Source organism: Uloborus diversus, chromosome 1, assembly GCF_026930045.1.
Source record: "Uloborus diversus isolate 005 chromosome 1, Udiv.v.3.1, whole genome shotgun sequence".
Lineage (NCBI taxonomy): Eukaryota > Metazoa > Arthropoda > Arachnida > Araneae > Uloboridae > Uloborus > Uloborus diversus.
Window position 1 is genome coordinate 252,106,628 of NC_072731.1, and position 24,013 is coordinate 252,130,640.

General features: G+C 32.9%; 1 protein-coding gene across 1 annotated transcript; it reads left to right on the forward strand.

The window, feature by feature from the left end:
- Nucleotides 1–14,441: 14,441 nt before the first annotated feature.
- On the forward strand, nucleotides 14,442–22,189 carry LOC129219957 (cuticle protein 10.9-like). The gene is made up of 3 exons (XM_054854278.1): nucleotides 14,442–14,494; nucleotides 18,778–18,864; nucleotides 21,860–22,189. The coding sequence occupies exons 1-3, from the start codon at nucleotides 14,468–14,470 to the stop codon at nucleotides 22,187–22,189; spliced, it is 444 nt and encodes a 147-aa protein (XP_054710253.1). The 5' UTR covers nucleotides 14,442–14,467.
- The last annotated feature ends 1,824 nt before the right edge of the window (nucleotides 22,190–24,013 follow it).

Genomic DNA, 24,013 nt, shown 5'->3' on the forward strand with positions numbered 1-24,013 from the left:
ACAAATTAAGTACGCACAATTAAGTACAATATCTAATGAAATTTGGACATTCGAGAATTCAAAAATTTGAATCGTTACAATTATGTCCCCAAATTTTTCGAATCGGCAGACAAAGTGTTCCCAATATGGCAGTTTTGGGGAGGTCATAGTGACTTCCCGTGACCTCCCATCGAGTGCCATTGAATATGGTTTCTAAAATTATTTTTAAGTTGACAAGTTTCAATGCTATTAGTGCATTTTTCCAGAAGTAAAACTTTAATTTCTTATTGACGCAAATATAAAACTTTTAAAACGCAAGGGTTTCGTGTTTGTATCTAAAGATGCTTATTTTTATTTATTTATTTATTTTTTTTTTTTGGAGTGCTTCATTGATGATTTTTTTTAATTATAATTATTTTAGTTTTGTTAGATAAGTATGAAAGCTGGCTCCAGATTTCAGAGAATTTTGAGTCTTTCAGAGTGGCAAATTCTTCAACAAAAATATCATTAAACTTGATACTGTTTGCATGTCTCTCGGTCACGTTGTTATTTTATTTATTTACATTGCTATAACGTAAAGTTTATCAATAAAATGCTTAAATGCAAACTGTTAAAGAATTTAAAACTGAACATAAGAAAGAAAAAAAAAACCAGAAGGAAGAAGTCAATCGCGATTCGCTAAAAATTTACTAGAAGACATAAGAATTTAAATTTTAAGTACTCACATGCTATATAACACAAAATATTATCGTAAACAAAATCTAATGTTCTAATAACTTTAAAAACGATAAAGAAAGGAACTGATTTATTTTTAAATCAAATTTGAGTTTCAGAAAATGTTTAAAAACTATCATACGGGCAGTAAAATATTCAGAGTCACAACAACTACTCGGATTTTTGCTATAAAGCAATCGCTACAACTTAGCAACTAAAAGAAATTGCAAAGTCAACGTCAACGAATATTGGAATACGAAATATGATTTCAAAATAAATACTGTTATTTTACATACATTATCGATGATAAAAAAAAACTACATTTTGAGAAAAGGGAATGAATAATATTACTAGCACTTACCTTTAACTTGGATTACAGCTGAGCAGTCCTGTCTCAGCACACCCGAAAAATAACTAACATGGGTGTCGATACTTTGAATTCATTAGTTTCTCTTCCCGTATGAAAAAAACACCTTTTGCGCATCGTTTTGCGCAATCTAAAACAGTTTTACAGTTTTTTTCTGTTATTTAGAAGAGCAGTATTAAACTGTAGGAAAAAGCAGTATATTACTGTAAAAACAACAATTATTTTTTGCAGTGTGTGTACCAAATATCAATATTTTTTGTCCAATATTTCATAATTCCGACTGAAGGGGTAAAAATAATTATTAGAATTTTATTTGCTAACTCATATGCAAAATGGCAACAGAAAAGAAAAAAACATCCTCATCCTAAGAAAGTGAAGTTATTTACGTTTTAATTAATGTCTCCGCTGATCAAAGTTGTGCAATTACCATATTGGTCTTATTGTTTTCGTTGGAAAATTTCTAATCGATCGGTATCTCGTTCGACTCTTGACTCGCAGCGATTCTCGAGAACACATCAGACGGACGTACATCACCCCCCGAGGGTCCCTTGTTCCTATCAACAGACGGACGGACAGACAGACAGACGGATGCGAACAGATTTTAGCAGTATAGAATTAGTATTGCATACCATTTCTAACGTAGCTAAAAGTTCAACCCAAATAACTGCGTGGCTCTGTACCAGGGTAATAATTTTAATGGACTTATAACTATCACTGATGCACTGCCGACATCGTCTAACCTGCCCATATATTATCATTAATTCGGTGTACCAGTTGCCTACATGTACACTAAAATGTGTTCCGAATGTGTCCCGCTCAGGATAATCTTAATATATAAAAATCAATGTCCTGAGATAACACACACACACACACACACACACACACACACACACACACATATATATATATATATATATATATATATATATATATATATATATATATATATATATCAACGCCGAAACCGCTGAAGCTTCAGACTTGAAATTTGGCAGGCATGTCCACATGATTACGAAAGTAACCACTAAGAAAGGATTTTTTGAAATCTCAATTAGTTCGGGAGAAATTAATTAAAACCTCTTAATTTCTGCGAAATAAAAACCTGTCATTGAAATTCAAATCCCTTATTATGGCTTTCCTCCATTCAAATCATTATTCAGTACTTCATCTCAACTTTTGGTCGATAGCGAACTATAAATTTGATATTGTTTTTGTTTCTCACGTGATTCTTCAAGGCTTTTCTCAACCCGGGGATCCTCCCAAAATTAGGAAAAATTATAGTTAACTAGAGGACCCGACAGACGTTGTTCTGTTCAAACTTTGTAAATTGAAAAGTGAAAAAATTTCAATAAACTATCAAGTGTTTGAACCGTTTTGTTGAAAAAAATAAGTAAAAAGAAAAGGTTTTAAGCTGCTTGGTGTCAGAATGCGTATATTTATTACAACTTGATTTATCTAATGCCCACTGAGCAGTTGTTTTATTAACTATTTTTTCTCCCGTACTTGATGGTTTGTTCTTTCAGCCATACTCAAAGGATAAAAAGCGTCCTCAGATATTAAGTGTAAAAAACTAACTACCCATCTAGAACAAACGGGAAATCCCGTTGCAACATCCCCCATATGAAAAAGAATAAAACAATGGAAAATATATCGTTTAAAAAAATGATAAAGGAAAAAACAGTTCTCTGAATAAGCGAAAATCACTCATCCCTCCCCCCCCCCTAACGATGTAAAATAAACGCTTTCTTCAAATAAAATGACTAAAAACTCTTTAAAACGAAAAGCAACTCTTTGCAATTGGAAATAATTCGCCAAATAAACAAAATATACAATAAACTACATTAACAGTAGCTTTAAAATGTAAACAAATGATCACACAACTCTATTGTTTACAGCCAAAGTCGCCAAGCCACCACGTTACTGTTATCCATCCGATCAGTGAGCGAAGCCATCTCCGACCGATTAGAGCTCCGATCTTTTGAACGAAAATTTTTTAAACTTCATATATTGCCTAATTTGTTCTTTCCACCAAAGATAAAGATCTCCCACTGCACTGATCTTTCGTGTACAGAACTACCCTGTTGTAATTTATCTGAACGAAAATAAAATTTGTTTCGTCTTTAAATTCCATCATCTTTTCCTTTAATAATGTACTGATTAGTTAGATAATCCTTAACGTATTCTTGACATTGGTGCCAAAACTCAGATGGATTTCAGCCGAGAAACAAATGTTGCTAAGTACGGATGGTACTTTCTGATCATTTGGTTAGGAAAATCCAAAGCACCGAATCGGTCACATGGTTCAACTACGACGACAGAACACACGTTTTGCGTGAACCTTCCAGTACTTAACTTTAAAATATATGACGGGACCTAAAATCGTTGCTTTTAAGAAATGGAAGGCTTCATTCTCTCTCTACGTTTTATCTATTCTCAATTGGCATATCATAGTAGGAAATTTCATTACAAAAAGCAGAACTGGCTTTCTTATTGTCTTTTGGCAACAGGTTAAATATTTATTTCAGTTCTCGCTCAACAATAGGTTAAAATAAATATTAATCATTTGAGAGGTATAACCATCCAATGTTTAAATTAATTAATTAATTAACAAAAACGTTTCTGATTCGATCCATCGCGCTTCGAAACCATGCTTGCACACAAAAAATTTGATCAAAATTGGTCCAGCCGTTTAAAAGCCTTACGGTGACAAACGTCCGCACAGAAGATTTTTATACATTAAGATAAGTAATTATTATTACAGGGGATTTTCGAAACTAGGTGCACTAAGCACTGTTAACCCCAGCTAATTCCATTACCCGAGCAATGCCGGGTACGGGAATGCTAGTATATATATATATATATATATATATATATATATATATATATATATATATATATATATATCAACGCACAGCCGAAACCGCTGAAGCTTTAAACTTGAAATTTGGCAGGCATGTTCGCATGATTACGAAAGTAACCACTAAGAAAGGATTTTTCGAAATCTCAGTTAGTTCAGGAGAAATTAATTAAAACCTCTAAATTTCTGCGAAATTAAAACCTGTCATTGAATTCAAATTCCTTATTTTCGAAGGCTTTCCTCCATTCAAATCATTATTCAGTACTTCATCTCAACTTTTGGTCGATAGCGAACTATAAATTTGATATTGTTTTTGTTTCTCACGTGGTTCTTCGAGGCTTTTCTCAAGTCAAATCATAATGTTTCTGTCTATTGCTTTCATTTTTCAAAACTAGAAATGAAGTTTTTAAGAACATCATCACAGGCGGACTATCCTTTTGAATTTAGAAGAGTACAGTTTCCTGTTAAAGTTTGCTTTGCAATAACCATTAATAAGTCACAAGGACATACATTAAAAGTAGCAGGGACCGATTTGAGAGTAGACTTTTTTTCACACGACCAATGTTATGTAGCTTGCTCCAAAGCCAGTTCATCAGGCAGTTTAATAATTTTAGCACCAGAAGAAAAAAACTAAAAATGTTGTATACAAAGAAGTTCTCGCTCAAACATTGGTATATCAATAAAATGTGGATGGCCTGTGTTTGCAAAGATAATCAATACTTTAAAAGGATCGTTAATAACAGTTAAAGATCGGTTAAGGACAAAGGCATATATGTAAGGAGTCCAGGGGCCCCGGGATCCTCCCCAAATTAGAAAAAGTAATAGGTAATAAGTAATTATTATAGGGGATTTTCGAAACTAAGTGCACCAAGCACTGTTAACCCCTGCTAATTCCATTACCCGAGCAATGCCGGGTACGGGAATGCTAATATGTAATAAAATTTTTAAACGAATCAGAGCTTGAAATTTGGCGCTGAAAGGCAAGCATGCTTGCTCGCAACTGGACTCTTATGTTTAGAATAATGTGTTGCCATTCCAGAAAAAAGAAACTTTGATATCTTACTCAAAACATTAAATTTAACATTTTAACTTTTCAATAACCCCCAAATATTCCATGAATAAAGGGTTTTAAAATTTACCACCGAGTTACCTGTTTTCATGGAATGGTCCAAAATGTACTCGACCCGTTTGGGGCTTCTCCTCTTAAAGTTTAAAAAAACTAAAGGTCTAAAAACACAATTGTAGGCTCTCTTTGGTCTTTCTCAAAAGAGTTATGTACTTTTTTTGGACCCAAGATTGCGTTCCACACTCAAATTGACGAAGCATTTAGGAGGAAGCGTCTGCTGGCTACACCACTGCATTGCATTATACATGTTTTGGGGTTACTAGGAGTCCCTATAACAATGCAAAAATGTATGCTGCAGGGCAAAAAAAAAAAAAAAAAAAAGAAACATTAAAATTGCATCTGATACCATTCTTGCCAATTCTTTTGTAAAATGCAACCCTAATCCAAATATGTCCACCGTTTTCTCTCATTTTCCTCCACTTTTTGGAAATAACATCCAACATTTCTACTTCAGTTTTTGACAGTATCATAACCATTATTTGTATTTAAAGGGCAAGGGAACACTATAATACCCGTTAACGTTTTTCTGAAGAATTCAACGGGCGAAAAGATTGAAAACATGAACATTTGTAGCAAGTTGAAAGACGCATAGGAATATCGTCCCCTAAAATATTTAAAAATGTATCAAAACGATCCTTTTTTCTAGATGTGTGTTTTATAATTTTTCACATTTTTTTCTGCGTAAAAACATAGTATCGGATTGAAATGATGTCTTTTGCCCGGAAAAGATGTCTCGTTGCTACAATCTCTTTTTTAAATACAGAAATCTCCATATTGGTTTGGATACGAGTCGCAACGCAGAGAAAGAACCTTCCCGCATTATTTGTATGAACTCAAGTCACATTCACAGATTATTGTACTACTTATTTATTAGTTTACTACTTATTGTACTACTTACAGTATTGGCACTACTTACAGTATTGGCACTACTTATAATATGCAAACCCACAACCGAGTTCGCACAGAAAAACGCGCAAGTGTGAAAAAACATCTGTTATCTTAGTTGCGTTTTTGATTAGTTGCAAGTCTGTTTCGTTAGTCAAAGAGTGTCAGCAGAACTCGTATGCGTTTAATTTTCCTATGGCGTCAAACAGCGCGGAAAGTTCGAAATCTAGTAAGGATCCTAAGCCCATTAAAATAACTCATCACGAGAAAGGTAACAGTATCGTGATTTTTTGGTCAATAGAAAACTTTGATTTCTTTTTAAATGCCTTCAGCTTTGTAAAAACTACACGCTTTTCTGTCAATGGGAGATCTAGGATATAACGATGTATTAAAGTACACTTTAAACAGGATTCAGATTTTATTCCAGGTTCATTGATACCTATCTCTGCCATTCCAAGTGATCTCAGAGTATCATGCATTGTACCTTTAGTAGAAACAAACGAGGAACTGTTCAATAAAATGCAATGTTCTACAAAAGTATTCAACTTTACCGGTGGCTTTCATTTTTTAAAACTATTAAACAAACGCTCTCTTGCAGATCACCACGAAAGATTCGTAAAAAACAACGCTTTGCTGCTAAGATGTGAATTAAATATAGCAACTAAAGAAATGTCTTCAGATTTTTTTGCATCCCTTGAACATTTTAAAAGAATTCAGGACGGAGATACTATATGTAACTTGATGAATAAGTTACATAAAACGCGAATATTTAGCGATTCGCTTTTAGTTGTAGACGTTAAAAAGGAAGAAAATATTTGGAATTGGAAAATATTGGAAAGAGGAAGAATATTGATAGTAAATATGAAATTAGGTGTGCTTGTAATATGGCATTTATGCATTTTTGTACCTCTGAAGATACACATATGTAACTGAGGTTAAACATGAAATTAAGCCTATCGCAAACGCATTTTAGAAGCTGTTGTCTTACCTTGGTCGCAAAAGACCTTTGGAAACAAAAGATCGACCTTCCAACAGAATTCCACACCTGCACCACATAGAGCTTAAGGCACTTAAGACTGATGCAAGACACATTTTCCGGACCTCATTGGAGCGCAAGAATGACCACTGTAGTCCCCAGATTTGAGCCCAAGTTATTGCTCTGTTTGATCTATCGTGGAGACAAGGGAGTGTGCCAAATCTCATAAAACTTTGGCATCCGAAAGAAATTCTTATGCAAGGCAGAGTATAAACTACATTGCTGGTAAAAAAAATTTCATCACCTATTTCTGACAAACGTGAAAAATTGCGGAAGACTGGGCGATGTTATGTTTGTTTTCGTAAATATCACCTATCTTCAAATTGCAAATTTAAAACTAAGAGCTGCAAAATATGCAATGGTAACTTTCATCACACATCAATTTGTACCAATAAAACTTTCAAACCCGCAAATGTAAACAGAGATACTGGAGGAGAATCAATTATTACTTCAGTTTCTCATTGCCGGAAAAATATTACTAATGTAAATACTAAAGAAGTAATTTTGCAAACTTCATGCGTGAAGGTGGAATCTGATTCGAATTCTAAATTGTCTTTAATTCTTTATGACACGGGAAGTTAAAAAACTTATGTCACAGAAAATTTAATTTCAGAATTAAACCCTCCAGTTTTAAGGCAAGAAAGACTTCAGATATTTTCATTTGGAGCTTTTAAACCGCAAATTAAAAATTTTGATGTCGTTGAGTTGAAGTTATCTCATGTAGATGATAAATCGCGTTGTATTCATATTGAAGCGTTAGTAACAGATGTGATTTCGAGTGTTAGTATTCACTCCCCACCAATTAGCAAAGAAGTTATGACTAAACTAGTGTCATACAAGTTTTCGAGTTGTGATAACGTAGGTGGTTCTCAAATCGAGTTATTAATTGGTGCGGATTATTTTTACCAAATCTGTTATGGACCGGTTGAAAAGTTAACAAAATCACTCTTTCTGTGTGATAGTTTGTTGGGGTACTCGCTTTGCGGTTTTGTAGAGGATGGGTCAATGAAAGGGGAAAGAAAATCTGTTTGTAGTTTCTCAGTCGTAAGTAGCAAGCTAAGCCCTGATAATGAGCTCGAAAGCTTAAGATTTTTGTGGGAATTGGAATCACTCGGGATTATGCAATCTAGGGAAAATGTTTCAGAAGTAGAAAAGGAAATAATTGATAAATTTGAATCTAACTTAAAGTTTGTAAGTAACAGATACGAAACTTCTTTATTATGGAAGGAAGATAAGTCTAAAGTTGCGAATAATTTCAGAATTGCAGGAAATCGTTTTGACGATTTAAGTAGAAAACTTGAAAAGGACATTAATTTATTTGATAGTTATAAAGCTATTGTTTTGGAACAGGAACGTAATGGGGTTATAGAACCATGTTCTGATTCAAAAATCGAAAATAGTTATTTCATGCCTCATAGACCAGTAGTAAGAGAGGATAAGGTAACCTCTAAAGTTAGAATGGTGTTTGATGCTTCTTCAAAGGAGAAACATTTAAATTCTTTGAATGATTGTTTATTCCCCGGACCTAATCTTAATCCAAACGTTCTTGATATAATACTTAGTTTTAGGAAACATAATGTTGCATTTTGCGCCGATTTAGAAAAGGCTTTTTTGCAAATTGGAATTGCGGAAGAGGACAGGAATTACCTGAAATTTATGGTTTAGTAACGAAAGGGGTGAATTAAAATTTATGAGATTTTCGAGGGCGGCTTTTGGGGTAAGCTGTTCACCCTTTATTTTGGCTTCTACGATCAAGCATCATATTAAAAAACATGAAAATCATCCCCAAGTAGTTAATATTTTGGATTCAACCATTTATGTAGATGATTTGATATCTGGTGCGAAATCTGATAAAGAAGTGTATTACATATCATCGACAGCTTCAGATATTTTTAAAAAAGCTGGAATGAATTTGCGGAAATTTAATACTAATTCCGTAAAACTTCGAAAAATGTGGGAAGAAAAGGGAATGTGTGAAACAGCTGAACTTTGTAATGATACCTTAAGATCTTGGGTTTACTATGGAATACCAATTCTGATAGCTTGCATTTTGACGTTCCAGACTTTCGCGAGGATTGTAAAATCAATCCTTCAAAACGCGTTGTTTTGAAAACTGTTTTAAAGATATTTGATCCTCTTGGAATTCTTTTACCATTTACTGTTAGGATGAAAAGTTTGTTGCAAGAAACTTGGCAGCGAGGTATAGGATGGGACGAAAACTTACCTAATGATCTAAAATACGAGTGGGAAAGTTGGTGTTCAGAAATTGATCATTTACCCAAGTTTGAGATACCTCGTAAATATTTTCCGGGGGGTTTAGAAAATTTTGATACCATAGAACTTCACATTTTTTCTGATGCAAGTCCTAAGGCTTATGGTGCTGTTGCATATTTTCGATGTGCCAAAAATGATAATGAAATTCGGACCAGTCTTGTTTGGGCAAAATGTAGGGTTTCCCCTATAAAACGTTTGACAATCCCTCGCCTCGAACTTATGGGTGCGATAATAGCTGCTAGGATGTGCAAATATTTAAAAACTGTTTTTAGTTCTCATGTTTTAGATGTCCATATTTGGTCAGATTCCATTGTCGTGCTACATTGGATAAAGGGTTCACCGATAAACTGGAAGCCTTTTGTGGCAAATAGGGTTGAAGAAATACAGTCTTTGACTAACCCCAGAATTTGGAATTTTACTCCAGGGAAAGCCAATCCTGGAGATTTGTTGACCAGAGGGGAAAGTTTAACTAGTCTTGTAGAAAATACATTATGGTTTGAAGGTCCAGATTGGTTATCAATGCCTAAAGAAAGGTGGCCGAAGCATGACATTCTTCCCAGCAATAATGATTATTTGATTGAAAAGAGGTCCAAATTAAATTCTATTCAGCTTTCCTGCAATGTTAAATTACTTACAGAACCATTGCTGGATTTAGGAAAATTTAGTAAACTTAATCGTGTATACAACATCACCGCTTGGATTTTCAGATTCCTTAATAACATTAATAAGAAAAAGACTAAGCTGTCAGGTGAGCTTACTACTGCAGAAATTACAAAATCGGAAAAATATTGGTTAAAGTTAACTCAACAAACTGTGTTCACTCTTGAGATTGAAGAACTGAAACGGGAAGAACCTATCAATAAAAATTCTCCTTTATACAATTTAAACCCTAAATTGGGTGAAGATGGTTTATTATATTTATCGGGAAGACTTCGCTTAGCTGATCTGCCTCTAAGGGAAAAAAATCCTTGGATACTCCCGGGCGGGGAACAATTCACCAAACTGCTAATTCTTCAGGCCTATGAAAAAGTTTATCATTATGGAGTAGCCACAACCTTGGCGCATCTTCGAGAAACATATTACATCATCAAAGGAAGGAAATATGTTAAATCTGTGCTGAAATCTTGCATTATTTGCAAAAGATTTAAAGTTAGACCTGGCAAGGAAGAAATTGCTCCTTTACCGAAGGATAGGATAATTGAATCACCCCCATTTGAGACCTGTGCTGTTGATTTCGCCGGCCCTATTTTTATCAAAACTAAATCGGGCCCGGAAAAAGCTTACATTGTGCTCTTCACCTGTGGAGTTACTACAGCTGTTCATCTGGAAGTAGCATCTGACCTCAGCACTGAAACCTTCATCTTAGCTTTCAAAAGATTTGTTTCACGTAGAGGACTCTGTAAAATTGTATACAGTGATAATGCCAAGACCTTTATCAAAACTGATAGTTTACTGAAGGAGATTTGGAGTAAGATTTCCAAAGCTGAGGTTCAACAGTATTTTACTAAAAACCGAATTGTGTGGAAATTTATTGTACCTAGAGCCAGCTGGTGGGGTGGTTTTGGGAGCGTATGGTGCGTTCTGTCAAAACGCCCTTGAAGAAAGTTTTAGGACGATCTTGCTTGAGCTATGAAGAGATTCAAACCACTCTCACTGAGATCGAAGCTGTTATAAATGGAAGACCTTTAACTTACGTGTATGATGAAATTAACGAGCCATTTCCCCTAACTCCTTCTCATTTTCTGATAGGCAAGCGCCCAAATTTCTTTCCTGATATTCCTTCTGTGGCAGAACCAAAATCCAACAAAAGGACCCTCACGAAATTATTGAGATACAGAGATCAAATTTTAAACCATTTCTGGAAGCGTTGGAGAACGGAGTACTTACTGGAACTTCGATCTGCAAATCGCATCGTTCCAATAGATACTCCTACAAAATTCAAAATTGGAGACGTGGTTATAGTTCATGAAGACAAGGTTCCAAAACACATGTGGAAAATAGGAGTTGTTAAAGACCTTTTTTTCGGCAGAGACTCTAAAGTTAGATCTTGTGCTGTTCGAACGCCTTCAGGCGTTGTGAGGAGACCTATTCAATTACTGTATAATTTAGAACTTGATATTGAGTCAGTGACTCAGTAAAAAATAAAATCTTCCGCATAAAAATGTCATTTCTGTTTACTTTTAAATTGAACTTTATGTTATTTCATGTCTAATTCAGATTGTTATATATTTTAGTTAGCTGTTATTCATTTGAAGTTTACACCAAGTTTGTAAGTATGTTAATTTGTTTAATTGCTATTATGTTAAAAAAAAAAATTTGAATTTTGCTGAACATTTCAATTGTTCATCCTGGGGGAGTGTGTTGAATCTCCCTTTTAGTTTCTTTTGGCGAGAAAATCTCTCGCCAGTTTTACAGCAAACCTAAGTTTAAGTTTAAATTGAAAGATTGCTTTAGTTTTTGTGATTCCGATCAATGTGGATTTTGAAGGGAGCCGCTGGCCCTTGAAATACCAGCATGAACCATTCCTATGGTTTTAGTTTTATATTGTTTATGTTAATAAGAGTTAGTTTTGTTTTAGTTGATGGTTGTAATGTGGTTACTTGTGTAACATTTTGACCAAATGAACAGATTTACGAACAATTTTTAAAACCTCCAAAATTGGAACTGCTGAGTTCTTTTAGTATGTGAAATTCTGCAAAACTTATACATTTAACAGCAGGAATCCGATATTTGTTTACGTAGGTCGGAGTTGTTTCCGGGCCAAGGCAAACTGCTGACCCCATGCTCACTTTTCCACTTCTGAACCTGCGTGTGAGTTTAGAGAGAAAAAAATTACTTAACCCCACGTCAATTTAAGTCTAATGGCGGGATAAAGGTTTTTGAGTTGTTACTTACCAGTTTTGCCCTATGGCACAGAGTAGAATCATCCTGGAAAATGACGTTTGGAACTGAAGTAAAATGATCCCGGATAGGAGGATGCAATTTCTCCTCCAAAATGCCAATATACACCCGAGCGTTTACTGTTCTTTGCACAAACTGAAGCCCACCAACTCCTTGATCAGAAATACATCCCCAAATCATCTGGGATACGGGATGCTTGACTGTGTGTTGAATGCAGTCGGGATGATATTCCTCTCCTTTGTTTCGCGGGTGATGCAATTTTTTTTATCACCACTGTATTAGTAAATGAGTAGCGGCACAGAGCCGAAAATTTTGTGACACGTTTAAAGCTCTGTATTAAGGCTAAAAGGTGGCCACTTTGGAAATTTGTAAATATATTAAGCGACATTTTTTATCTCTATATAGAGAAATAATAAACTCTATTTGTTCAAATTGAATTAGTTTACACTGTAAAATAAGTTGTTGTGTAAATAACCTGCGTGATGTTTAGTTTAAGTCACGAATAATACAGAAAAAAAAGGAAATATTTCAACAATATTTCTCTCTTCAGACCTAATAAACGCAAACTCTATCACAGACTATAATGTTACCTTCAAGAAATGGATGCCCGGCAGTTTTTTCAAATTGAATTAGTTTACACGGTAAGATATGTTGTTGTGTAAATAACCTGTATGATGTTTAGTTTAAGTCACGAATAATACAGAAATAAAAGGAAATATTTCAACAATCTTTCTCTTTTCAGACCCAATAAACGTTAACTCTATTACAACTATAATGTAACCTTCAAGAAATGGAGGCCCGAAAGTTTTTCAAAATTGAATTAGTTTACACTGTAAGATAAGTTGTTGTGTAAATAATCTGCGTGATGTTTAGTTTAAGTCACGGATAATACAGAAACAAAAGGAAATATTTCAACAATATTTTTCTTTTCAGACCGAATAAACGCAATCTCTATTACATACTATAATGTTACCTTCAAGAAATGGATGCCCGGCAGTTTTTTTCAAATTGAATTAGTTTACACTGTAAGATAAGTTGTTGTGTAAATAATCCGCGTGATGTTTAGTTTAAATCACGAATAATACAGAAATAAAAGGAAATATTTCAACTATATTTCTCTTTTCAGACCCAATAAATGTTAACTCTATTACAACTATAATGTAACCTTCAAGAAATGGAGGCCCGAAAGTTTTTCAAAATTGAATTAGTTTACACTGTAAGATAAGTTGTTGTGTAAATAATCTGCGTGATGTTTAGTTTAAGTCACGGATAATACAGGAATAAAGAGAAATATTTCAACAATATGAGAAATATTTCAACAATATTTCTATTTTCAGACGAATAAACGCAAACTCCATTACATACTACATACTATAACGTAACATTCAAGAAATGGATGCCCGACAGTTTTTTCAAATTGAATTTGTTTACGCTGTAAGATAAGTTGTTGTGTAAATAACCTGCGTGACGTTTAGTTTAATTCACGAATAATACAGAAATAAAAGGAAATATTTCAACAATCTTTCTCTTTTCAGACCGAATAAATGCTAACTCCATTACATACTATAATGTAACCTACCAGAAATGGAGACCCGAAAGTTTGGGGACTCCTGGGTTTGGGTCCCGTTGGTTGCGTTGGTGAAACTTCAATGTTATAACCATTTTTACAGCAAAAAAAAAGTATATTCTTAATTAAATATGAAATTTCTCATGCAGTTACCTCACGCAATTACACTACAACATCAAAAAATAAAGCGCAGTTCTCGACATTGTTATTTTATAATAGGACCTAGAATCGTTCTTCTAATTGTTTTTTTTACAAAGCTTTTTTCCAGCCCCACTTTAATGATTTCCGGAAAAAACAATCAACGTTGAATTTTTCTTCTTTGCATATTTCAGGTTTCTAAAGATCAGACAACTTCCTGATTCTCCTATAATAATGTTTCATTCTTTACAAAATTATTTTTCGCCGCCTCAAAACTTGCAAGAAAAATGATCACAATGAAACCATATCTTCTTCATCGGTGCTGCTATTGAATAAAGCGATAAGTTCAGTTTTTGTAACTCCCTTGCTTGTTTTCGGGCTTTAAAAGAATGTCTCAATTTTCTTTTCGAATATTATATTTGTGAATGAACATCTTAATGAATTGCCAGACAGTATTGACATAAAAAATATTTAAATATTTGATATTAATCTGACACATCGTAAGTTGTAAACGCCTGTTCTAATCAGACCAATAACATTCTGTATATATAGGGAGAAAGTTTTTCTGTAACGAAAAGAAATTTCTTTGATGTGTTGGGTTACGGCTGGAAAATCGGGAAAGAATGTTCAAGCGGAAGACATCAACTTTTGTAAGTGCCCAAGGGCTATATTATTTTAATATTTTGAAATTGGGATGGGTTACAAACGGATGCAAAATTAAAGCTAAAAACATTGTTTAAATTTTAATTTTATTCATTATAACCATAATAAATGTACGATTCATAGAACTGGGATTATATGAAATTTAAACTCTAATATGCACTAAAAATGTGTAAATTATGCAATAAAACTAAGTATATGCGCTTAAAACTAGAATATAGTACCTAATAATCTTATACTAAAACCAAGAAAGTTGTCACATTAAAATTCAAAATAGCTCCTGTATTTTGTACTTTGTTACTAAGGCGGTGAATACATATTAAAACAAATATTTACGCTGAAAGTTGTATGCAAATTAATTACTTTAACTGTAAAAAAATCTTACAATATATTTCTCTCTTGTAGAAAGCTTTATTTTTTCATTTAATATCAATTTGAAAAATGAAAATATCTTTTCAAGTACTACAAAATATCTTTAAAGTAAAGAAAAATCCTGCCAAAAACGATTAGTATGAGTTTATTTTTAAAAATTAGCGCTTTTATGCACTGAAATGCCCTAATGTCAAGAGGGGCAAATATACTATCGCAATATGCATTCAATTCGGGTTCTAATGACCATTACCGTATTTTACTTGTTAAAAGCAATAGTTTAACATTTAATCATAAAATAGTAAATAGTTGTCCCCTTCAATTGTCTCTTCTTACAATTTTATTAGTAACAATGTGTTTGAAATTAAAATTATCATCATAAATTTAACGTTTCTTTTTCATAAAATAAAAGTTATCCCCTTCAACTAAATAATTCTTTTTCTGATAAAATCAAAAATGTCCTTATAAATTAATTAGTTCGTAGCAATTAACGGCAATTTTTAAATATAGATATAATGCACTTTAATACTGGCCCACTATTAAATTGCATTTGAGAAAAAATCAACTAGAAAATTACAACGGATTTTCAGATATTTGAATCATAAGTGGATCGTGGAAAAAAATTTACGTATTTTTCAGCAGAAACTATTAGAAAAATAAAAATAGAGGCACAATTTATAATTCTGGTTCTAGAGATGAATACACTGCAAATTCAGTTTTATTATGTTTTCACTTCTTTCACTCCAATCTCAAACTTGACAGACATTAGTGCATTAGATTGACAGCATTGGATTAGTAATGAACAGCATTCCGGTTTAAATTATCGTTTTACCGGCACAAATTATGTTTATGGTATATAAATAAGTCGCAAAAGATGTTCTGGTATAGTTAAAACAATTTTGATGAATTGTAAGCAAAGAAAAGTTTTGAAGAAGATACTAATTCTTCAGTGTTTTTAATGCAAAAATACAACAATCTGGAGTGGAGCAAAATCTCTTTTAGCTAATTACTTAATATGTGTTTCTTAATATTTTGTTTTTAACAATGAAATTTTTAAACTTATAGTGTTTTAGTACCGTATAATGAGGGAACATTGCTCCTGTAGAGATAACATTGCTCCAAAAAGTGTGTAAGTTTTTTTTACTGATTTTTGGTCTCGAATTGGCAACTTGCCCACCTGTTTACTATTATCTTCTACCTAGTTGAAAGAAAGTCCACATTTTCAACCACTTTGTCACTGAAGTCCTCGAAAATCAGTAAAAAATCTTTGGAGCAATGTTATCCCTACAGGAGCAATGTTTCCCCATTTTACGGTACTTTACATTTTTAAAAATAAATTTAAAAAAAAAATTCTTATGATTTTTTACGCTTTTATAGAGGGACGAAATCTGCCTCGATATTATTGCATTTTGAACATATTTTTGCATTTTGTTCTCATAGTTCAGCAAAAAAGTGCTCTATATTAAATATGCTACTATTTTCTTATAAATTTATTGCTTATCATAGCAAGATCAATGCAAGCTTTTAGCTGGGAGAAAAAACTTGCAGATGAAACATTGCATTCAAAGAAATTTAATAGAATGCTGAAGATCATAAAACAAAGGTCACCTATGAACTAAAAATAAAAAATTTTAAAAAAACTTTTACAATTTCGTTTCCTTACTAGAAAATCGCCCGTCAAGGTATGACGGGTGAAAATTGCTTCTATATTTGAACGAAGCCATTGCCTGTTTGATGATATTTTGATAGTTGAAATTGTAATACAGTAGAGAACCAATTATCCGGGAAGTTCGGGACCATCGCTATCCCGGATATCTGAATTTCCCGGTTTTCTGGATTGCTAAAAAGCGCTATTGGCCGATTGTTTGTAAAATTTAAATTACTATATAATAAATAATTAAGCATATTAAAATAAGAAGAAAACAGTTCAGAAATGCTTATGAATATCGAAATATAAAAAACTATTATTGTGAGAATAATTTAAACACTAAGTTATTCATAATACATGAGACCCTCACATTCTGTTTGGAAAAGAAAAAAAATCCACCACTTTTCGATGTTTTAAAACGAAAGAAAATGAAGGGAAGGGCAAAAATTAAGTTTTTGAACCTAAATCTGCAAATTTCTACTATGTGTATAAAAAAAAATTCGCTTTCTATGCGACAATATTCATTTCCTTAGCTATCAATTAGAATAAAACACGAAAATTTCAAACTTACGAATGTACTTTTTAGTTCAAGAAAATATTTCGGAAATTTTGACCCGCATAAAGGATAACCATTTTAAGTTAGTGTTTGCAAACATTTTCTCGAGTTATGCGTGAGTAATATGTTGTTTATTAAGAAATCGTTCATATTCTTTTTGGTATTTCAAAAAAAGAAAAAAAAAGCTTAATTTTCAAAAATTGCCAAAATTGCTTATTTTAAAAAAATAACGGGAAAGTAGGGAAAAAGTTACCGGTTTTCTGGTTTCCCGGTTTATTGGTTCCCGGATAAAAGGTTCTGCACTGTACTCACTCCAGTGGATGAACCCTAAACTCCAGTAGATAGCGTTCATTGTTGACCACGTTTTCGTTTCTTCATTCCCCTAAAATGAGTCTTACCAGTAAAACAGTTAAGTGACGGGATGCAGTTCAGCCTTGTCAAAATAAAACATTTCTCTGCATGAGATAAATAAATATCTTTGTGCTGAAAAGTAAGGTAAGAAATAACAACGTCAAAAAGCACAAATTGCAGACCACTGCAGACACGTGTTTCGGCGTTACAAGGAACGCGTTTTTCAATGCAAAATACCCTTCTTTTATTTTAAAACAAACAGAAAAGACAATGGCTAGGAAACTAATTGAATTGAAATAATAAATTTTGATTAGTTTAACTGTTACCATAAATCCGGTTGTTTTTAGTGTAATAAAAGTGAAGTGCATTTTACGGTAAAACGGCCATCTTGCATCGCTATAGTAACATCTTATTTATTTAATTAAAACTAATAAATTTAAAAGATAATTTAAAAAAAAACTATTTAGATGTGCTTAAAAAATCACAAAGTAAAGGGTGTCCCAAAAATAACCGAAGATTTCAATTTGCCGCCATTTTTGCAGTAAATTGTTGGCGAGCCTGAAAATAGAATAATTCGACAACTGAGATTTTAGGGTTGGTAAAAATAGAGTGTAAAACGATACAACAAGGTTTTTTTCATTATTAACAATATTTTGAAAATTATAAAAAAATTGAGGTTGGTCAAACAGTAGCTGCTCCTAGTGCTCGAGATATAGCGACATGGTTATGCACGGGTGGTTGTGTGCTCGTTGACATAGACTTTTGACTTCAAGAAACACGTTAAGACGAAATCTAATGTGGTTAAGTCACACGATATAAGGGTCACATTCTGATCCCCGATGACAGTTACTGTTTGAAGAGTAACTGTTATCGGGGACCTCGACTTTCATTAGCTTTGAAATATTGTTCAATAATGAAAATACGTTGTTGTATCGTATAACGCGGCATTTTTATTAAACCTAAACTCTCAGCTGTAAAATTGTTCTTTATCAGGGTTACCAACAATTTACTTTAAAAATGGAGGCATATTCAAATATTGGGACACGCTTTAAGAGTGATTTCATTACCAGAACCGGAAAAATGGTTCATAAAAGTTTAATGAGTTAACTGCCACCTTTGTGAAAAATTGTATCGTTATTTTAAATATTGTAATAATTCACGAATACGTAAAATATTTAAAAAACAATTTCTGCTTTTTTAGGTTCTATGAAAATAAACAAATAAATGCATAAAAACACTAATTTAAAATTGCGTAATGTATTTCTCATCATAATATACTAACATCGCAAACTGTTATCAACTATATCAAGAAATCTAACTATATTGTATTTTGCGAATTTCTCTCTTAGATCATACTGGTTCTGACAAATTTTGCAACAAACGTGCTGTGTATTGGACATCCATCTTCTAACTTGGGAGAATATGGCGGTCAAAACGTAAGAACTTTATGCCTTCACTTTCAAATTATGTCATATTCTATAGAACTCATCACCATAACACAAAAAGAGATATTTCTAAAGTATTACCAGCGATACGTTGCATTAAGTTGAAAATTTGCTTCAAATTAGTCGCCACATTTAGGTCGAAAATTTTGTCCCAAATTAGTCGCTATATTTAAGTCAAAAATTGTGTCCCAAATTAATCTACACTTGAATACTTTGATACGGAATATTGATACTGATGATTTAATGAGTAGATTATTGATTAGACAGATATATGAAAAATGAGATAGCAAAACAAATCGGATATTCAAACTATTCCATCTTCTCTTTTGACACTGAAGACCACTAGGACTCAAATTCTTTGTGAGCTGAAATTTGACCATAGAGGGCATCACACTCTTGTAATTTATTTAAATCAAGTCGATTTCTTTAAAAGAACTAGCTGTGCTGTATACTGTTTAAAAAAAAATCCTGAAATGTTACGGTAAAAATTACTGGCATCCATGTTGCCAGTAACTTTTACCGTAAAATCTTATTTCACTGAAAATTTTTACGGTAGAATAAATGAGAGTTAAGAAACGTAACATGCGAGCAGCAGGTTCAAACTCGGGGCATTCGCACTGGCAGGCGGCTTTGCTGGCCACCATACCAGTTTGGACATATCGTGTGAGAGGAAATACTGTGTCATGTGCTTCGCACTGTAACCCAGTAAGTCACGTAGTGTATCAATTAGAGCTGTAATCGTTGTTTTTTTTTCGGTACCATTTATTGTGAGTCTTCGCTGTACTGCAAACACGCCGTTTTACAATAATATTTGCCACAAAAGTTTACTGAATTTTTACCACTGTACTTTTAAATGCTACGGATATTTATGAGTTTTACATCTATGTTTTAACTATGACCACTTTAGTCCATAACAAGTCATAAATGTATATGGGAAAAAATGTCATACGACGGTTTAGAAAATTTTTTTTGTTCGTAAAATTCAGTGCAATATGTTTTTTATTAATGCAATGTTAACTATCAAAAACAGAAAATTGAAGTTTTCAAAAAAGTTTTGTGCTTCTTATCCACCGAAGTAGATAATAGCTTATTATCCACCTAACCTGGGTTTAATGGACACCTGACCATACACTTTTTCAGCTGTTTTATCCATATGTTTAAGCTTTTTTGATTCAGACCTTTTCGTTTTTACAATTAATAGTTTAAAGTACATTAATCTTCTTGTGTCATTCTTTATTTTGCTTAAAATTAAGTATTTTGTAAATTATGAGGAAAAAAAATCATTCATTCTTATCATTAGAGGTGTTCGCTCCTTGCTTGCTCCGCTAGTCTAACCCGTACATCTACGTTCAGACGTTCAAAAATTGTTTAGTTAATAATTTAATCAATCAAAATTTCTCTCCTCCTTTTTATTTCGTTCGAAAACCTCTCATAGACAGATACAAATAAAAAATGACACATACTAATATCAAGTTGTTTTTAAACTAATTTAAATGCTATTATAAAAATATTAAAGTAAAACACTTTCTTTGGGTAATTAATTTCCTTCTTTTTCATTTATTCATTTAGTTGTTATTTTATTTTTTTGAATTTTTTTTAAAAATCTCCATTAAAAATAACTGACTTGATTCAAGTGAAACATCATGTTTACTGTTTCATCAATGTATGATTTATCATATTTCGTAGAGTTTTACAGTGATCTAAATGCATTTAAAGTAATAAAAAGCATACATTTCGTAAACTAATACTTCAAAAGTCGTTACTTTGTTAATTTAAAACAATTTAATGTTTAAAAAACATTAAATAAACATAATAACATGCACCGGTGTTTTTCAAACCTCTCAAATATAAACACTAAAGTATCTCCATTTTTTACAAGTAACTAAAATAAAAAATTTAAAAAAACCCCGACTGGGCCGCAAATGTGGAATTGAGAAGAAATGTTTAAAATCCTTTTCAAAAGCCTTGTACAATTGAAAATCAATTACAAATATTGTGTTTGTTGACAAATAGAAACTGGCAACAGATAAAATCTTAAATCACTGCTTTTAATTTCCTTGTCGGCCAACAATGAGTTCGGTTACTAATCTTTACTAATAATAAAGATGAAAGTCTCTCTGTCCGGAGGATGTCTGGATGTCTGTAGGATGTCTGTGACGCGCATAGCGACTAACCGTTCGGCCAATTTTCATGAAATTTGGCACAAAGTTAGTATGTAGCATGAGGGTGTGCACCTCGAAGCGATTTTTCGAAAATTCGATGTGGTTCTTTTTCTATTCCAATTTTAAGAAAAAAAATATCATGAGATGGACGAGTAAATTACGAAATTATCATAACGTGGAACCGTAACATGGGCACAAGCCAATTGGCGAGAAACGAAATTATCATAACGTGGAACCGTAACATGGGTACAAGCCAACTGGCCAGAAAATTCACCATACATTATTTGTAAATATACAGGCGAACCAAAAGACCTTTTGATTTTTCTATTACGGGCAAAGCCGTGCAGGTATCACTAGTCGCTGAATAAAGGATTAGCCGTATTTAAAATATGCTTTAAAAAAGCGTTATAATTCAACTTCTATGTAACATGGAAATTTCAAACACATTCTATCAGACGCAGAAAAAAATACTCTTTATTTTGGTACTAAATTAAAAAAAAATTTAAATATATTTTCACTGCAAAAATTGTGACAAAACTTTTAGTGGTTTTTAATTAATATCTTCGTTAATTAGGGTTATCCAAAGACGCAACCTAGCTAAAAAACACTCTTGATCAACTCTCCTTTCGCACAAAAAAAAAAGGTTTTCAAAATCGGTCCATCCGTTTATGCGCTAGAGTGCCACAGACAGAAACACACACACCCAGACCGTCAAACTTATAACCCCCTTTCTTTCTGTGTCGGGGGTTAATAAAACGAACCACATTTAAAGAAAATGATTCATATTTTATCATCTGTACATATTAAATTATATTTCCACTTAGATTCCACCGAAACCTTACGCCTTCAATTACCACGTTGCCGATGACCATGGAAATGTGCAATTCAGAAGAGAGCAGGCGGACTCATCTGGAATAGTGAGTGGTTCCTACGGCTACATGAACATCAACGGATTGTATAGAACTGTCGATTATATCTCAGATAAAACCGGATTTAAGGCACAGGTCAAGACCAACGAGCCTGGAGTCGGAACCGGACCAGGTCCGGCTGATGTAGAAATCAAAGCTAAGCCTGTTCCTGCTGGACTTCAGGATATGTACCAGAGAAATCCCATGCCATCTTTGCCATCCGGCTACCCTGGAAAAAAGGGTTGAAAACGTTCAAACTATTGCAAAAACGGAAATGCATTATTAATGCTCTGAAATTCCGGTAGAAAATTTAATGTGGAACAATTGAAAACTTTCTATTAGATGTCTATTTTCTTATGAGTGGCAAATGGAAGCAAATGAAAAAGTATTGTACTGGCGTATCCATTGATTTGTGTTCTTGAACATACATGTAAATAAAATTTAATAAAGTTTGATAAAGAAATAAAATAAAATTCGAAAAACTAATTCTTGCTGTTGTGTGTTGATACTGGACAGGAGAACAAAAAGTCGCGCCATCAAAATTTGTAAGATTAGATGCTCAATTTCATAACACTCAACCCTTGTCTAAGACGCTAAAACGGTAAAATAGTAAGCAGATAGTTAAATAATTAAACTACTTTAACAAAGGGCAATGTTTGCTTGTGTGTCAGAGTCGGACATTGTAGTAAAATTCTGCATGCAAGATTATTCTGCTGATGAAAATAAGTTTTTTTTAGACTTTAACTGCATTCTCTCTCTTTTCTTTAAAGAAAATTAGCCTTTTCTATTCTTTTTGTCTCTTCTTTAAAATGCAAATAAATCAAACATATAGGTTTAAAAATTACCCAAGACGATTTTGAAAAGGAATTCAGTTTGACATTATGTAAAAAGGTATCTCAAATAACTGCTACGAGCGGTTTTGTTACTTAGATTAATATATATATATATATATATATATATATATATATATATATATATATATATATATATATATATATATATATATATATATATATATATATATATATATATATATATATATATATATGTGTGTGTGTGTGTGTGTGTGTGTGTGTGTGTGTCCTGTAGTGATTTAACAACAGTAAAATTAAGTTATCTTATTCGTACATGTAATACTTTTATACATTAATTTATCGACAAGAGAAAAATAAATATAAGCAGACAGTTATTGAAAAGCGCTAGGAAAATTCATTGTCCCTCCAAAATTAGATATCTTCTTTTATTTTCTTTACTAATAATAAAGCTGAATGTCGGGATCTCTGTCTGGATGTCTGAATGTCTGTCGTCCAATTTTCCTGAAATATGGCACACGATTAGTTTATAGCATAGGGGTGTGCACCTCAAACCGATTTTTCGAAACTTCGATTTTGTTCTTTTTCCATTCTAATTTTAAGAACATTTTACCGAGTAAATTATCATAACGTGGACGAGCGCAAATTACCATAACGTGGACGAGAAAATTATAACGTAGAACATGGGCGAGCAAATGGGCATTGCAAATTGGCAAGAAATTCATCATTCATTATTTGTAAATATACAAGTGAACCAAATGACCTCTTAATTTTCAACTACGGGCAAAGCTGTGCGAGTACCGCTAGTTACTAATAATAAAGTCGAATGTCTGGATATCTGTCAGTATGTCTGTGACGCCTATAGCGCCTAGACCGTTCGGCCGATTTTTTATGAAATTTGGCACAAAATTAGTTTGTAGTATGAGTATGTGCAGTGCACCTCGATGCGATTTTTCAAAAATTCGATTTTGTCAGTTTTCAATTCCAATTTTAAGAACATTTTACCGAGAAAATTATCATAATGTGGACGAGCAAGCTACCATAAAATGGGCAAACAAATGAACATAGCAAATTGGCGAGAAATTCATCATCCATTATTTGTAAATGTACAGGCTAACCAAAAGACCTTTTAACTATCTAATACGGGCAAAACCGTGCGTGTACCCTAGCAAATTAATAAAGAAAAGATCAGATTAGAGTTAAAAGATTTTTTATTTTCGATTCAATAGAATCTAGGTTTAGACTGGTTCATCCAGCA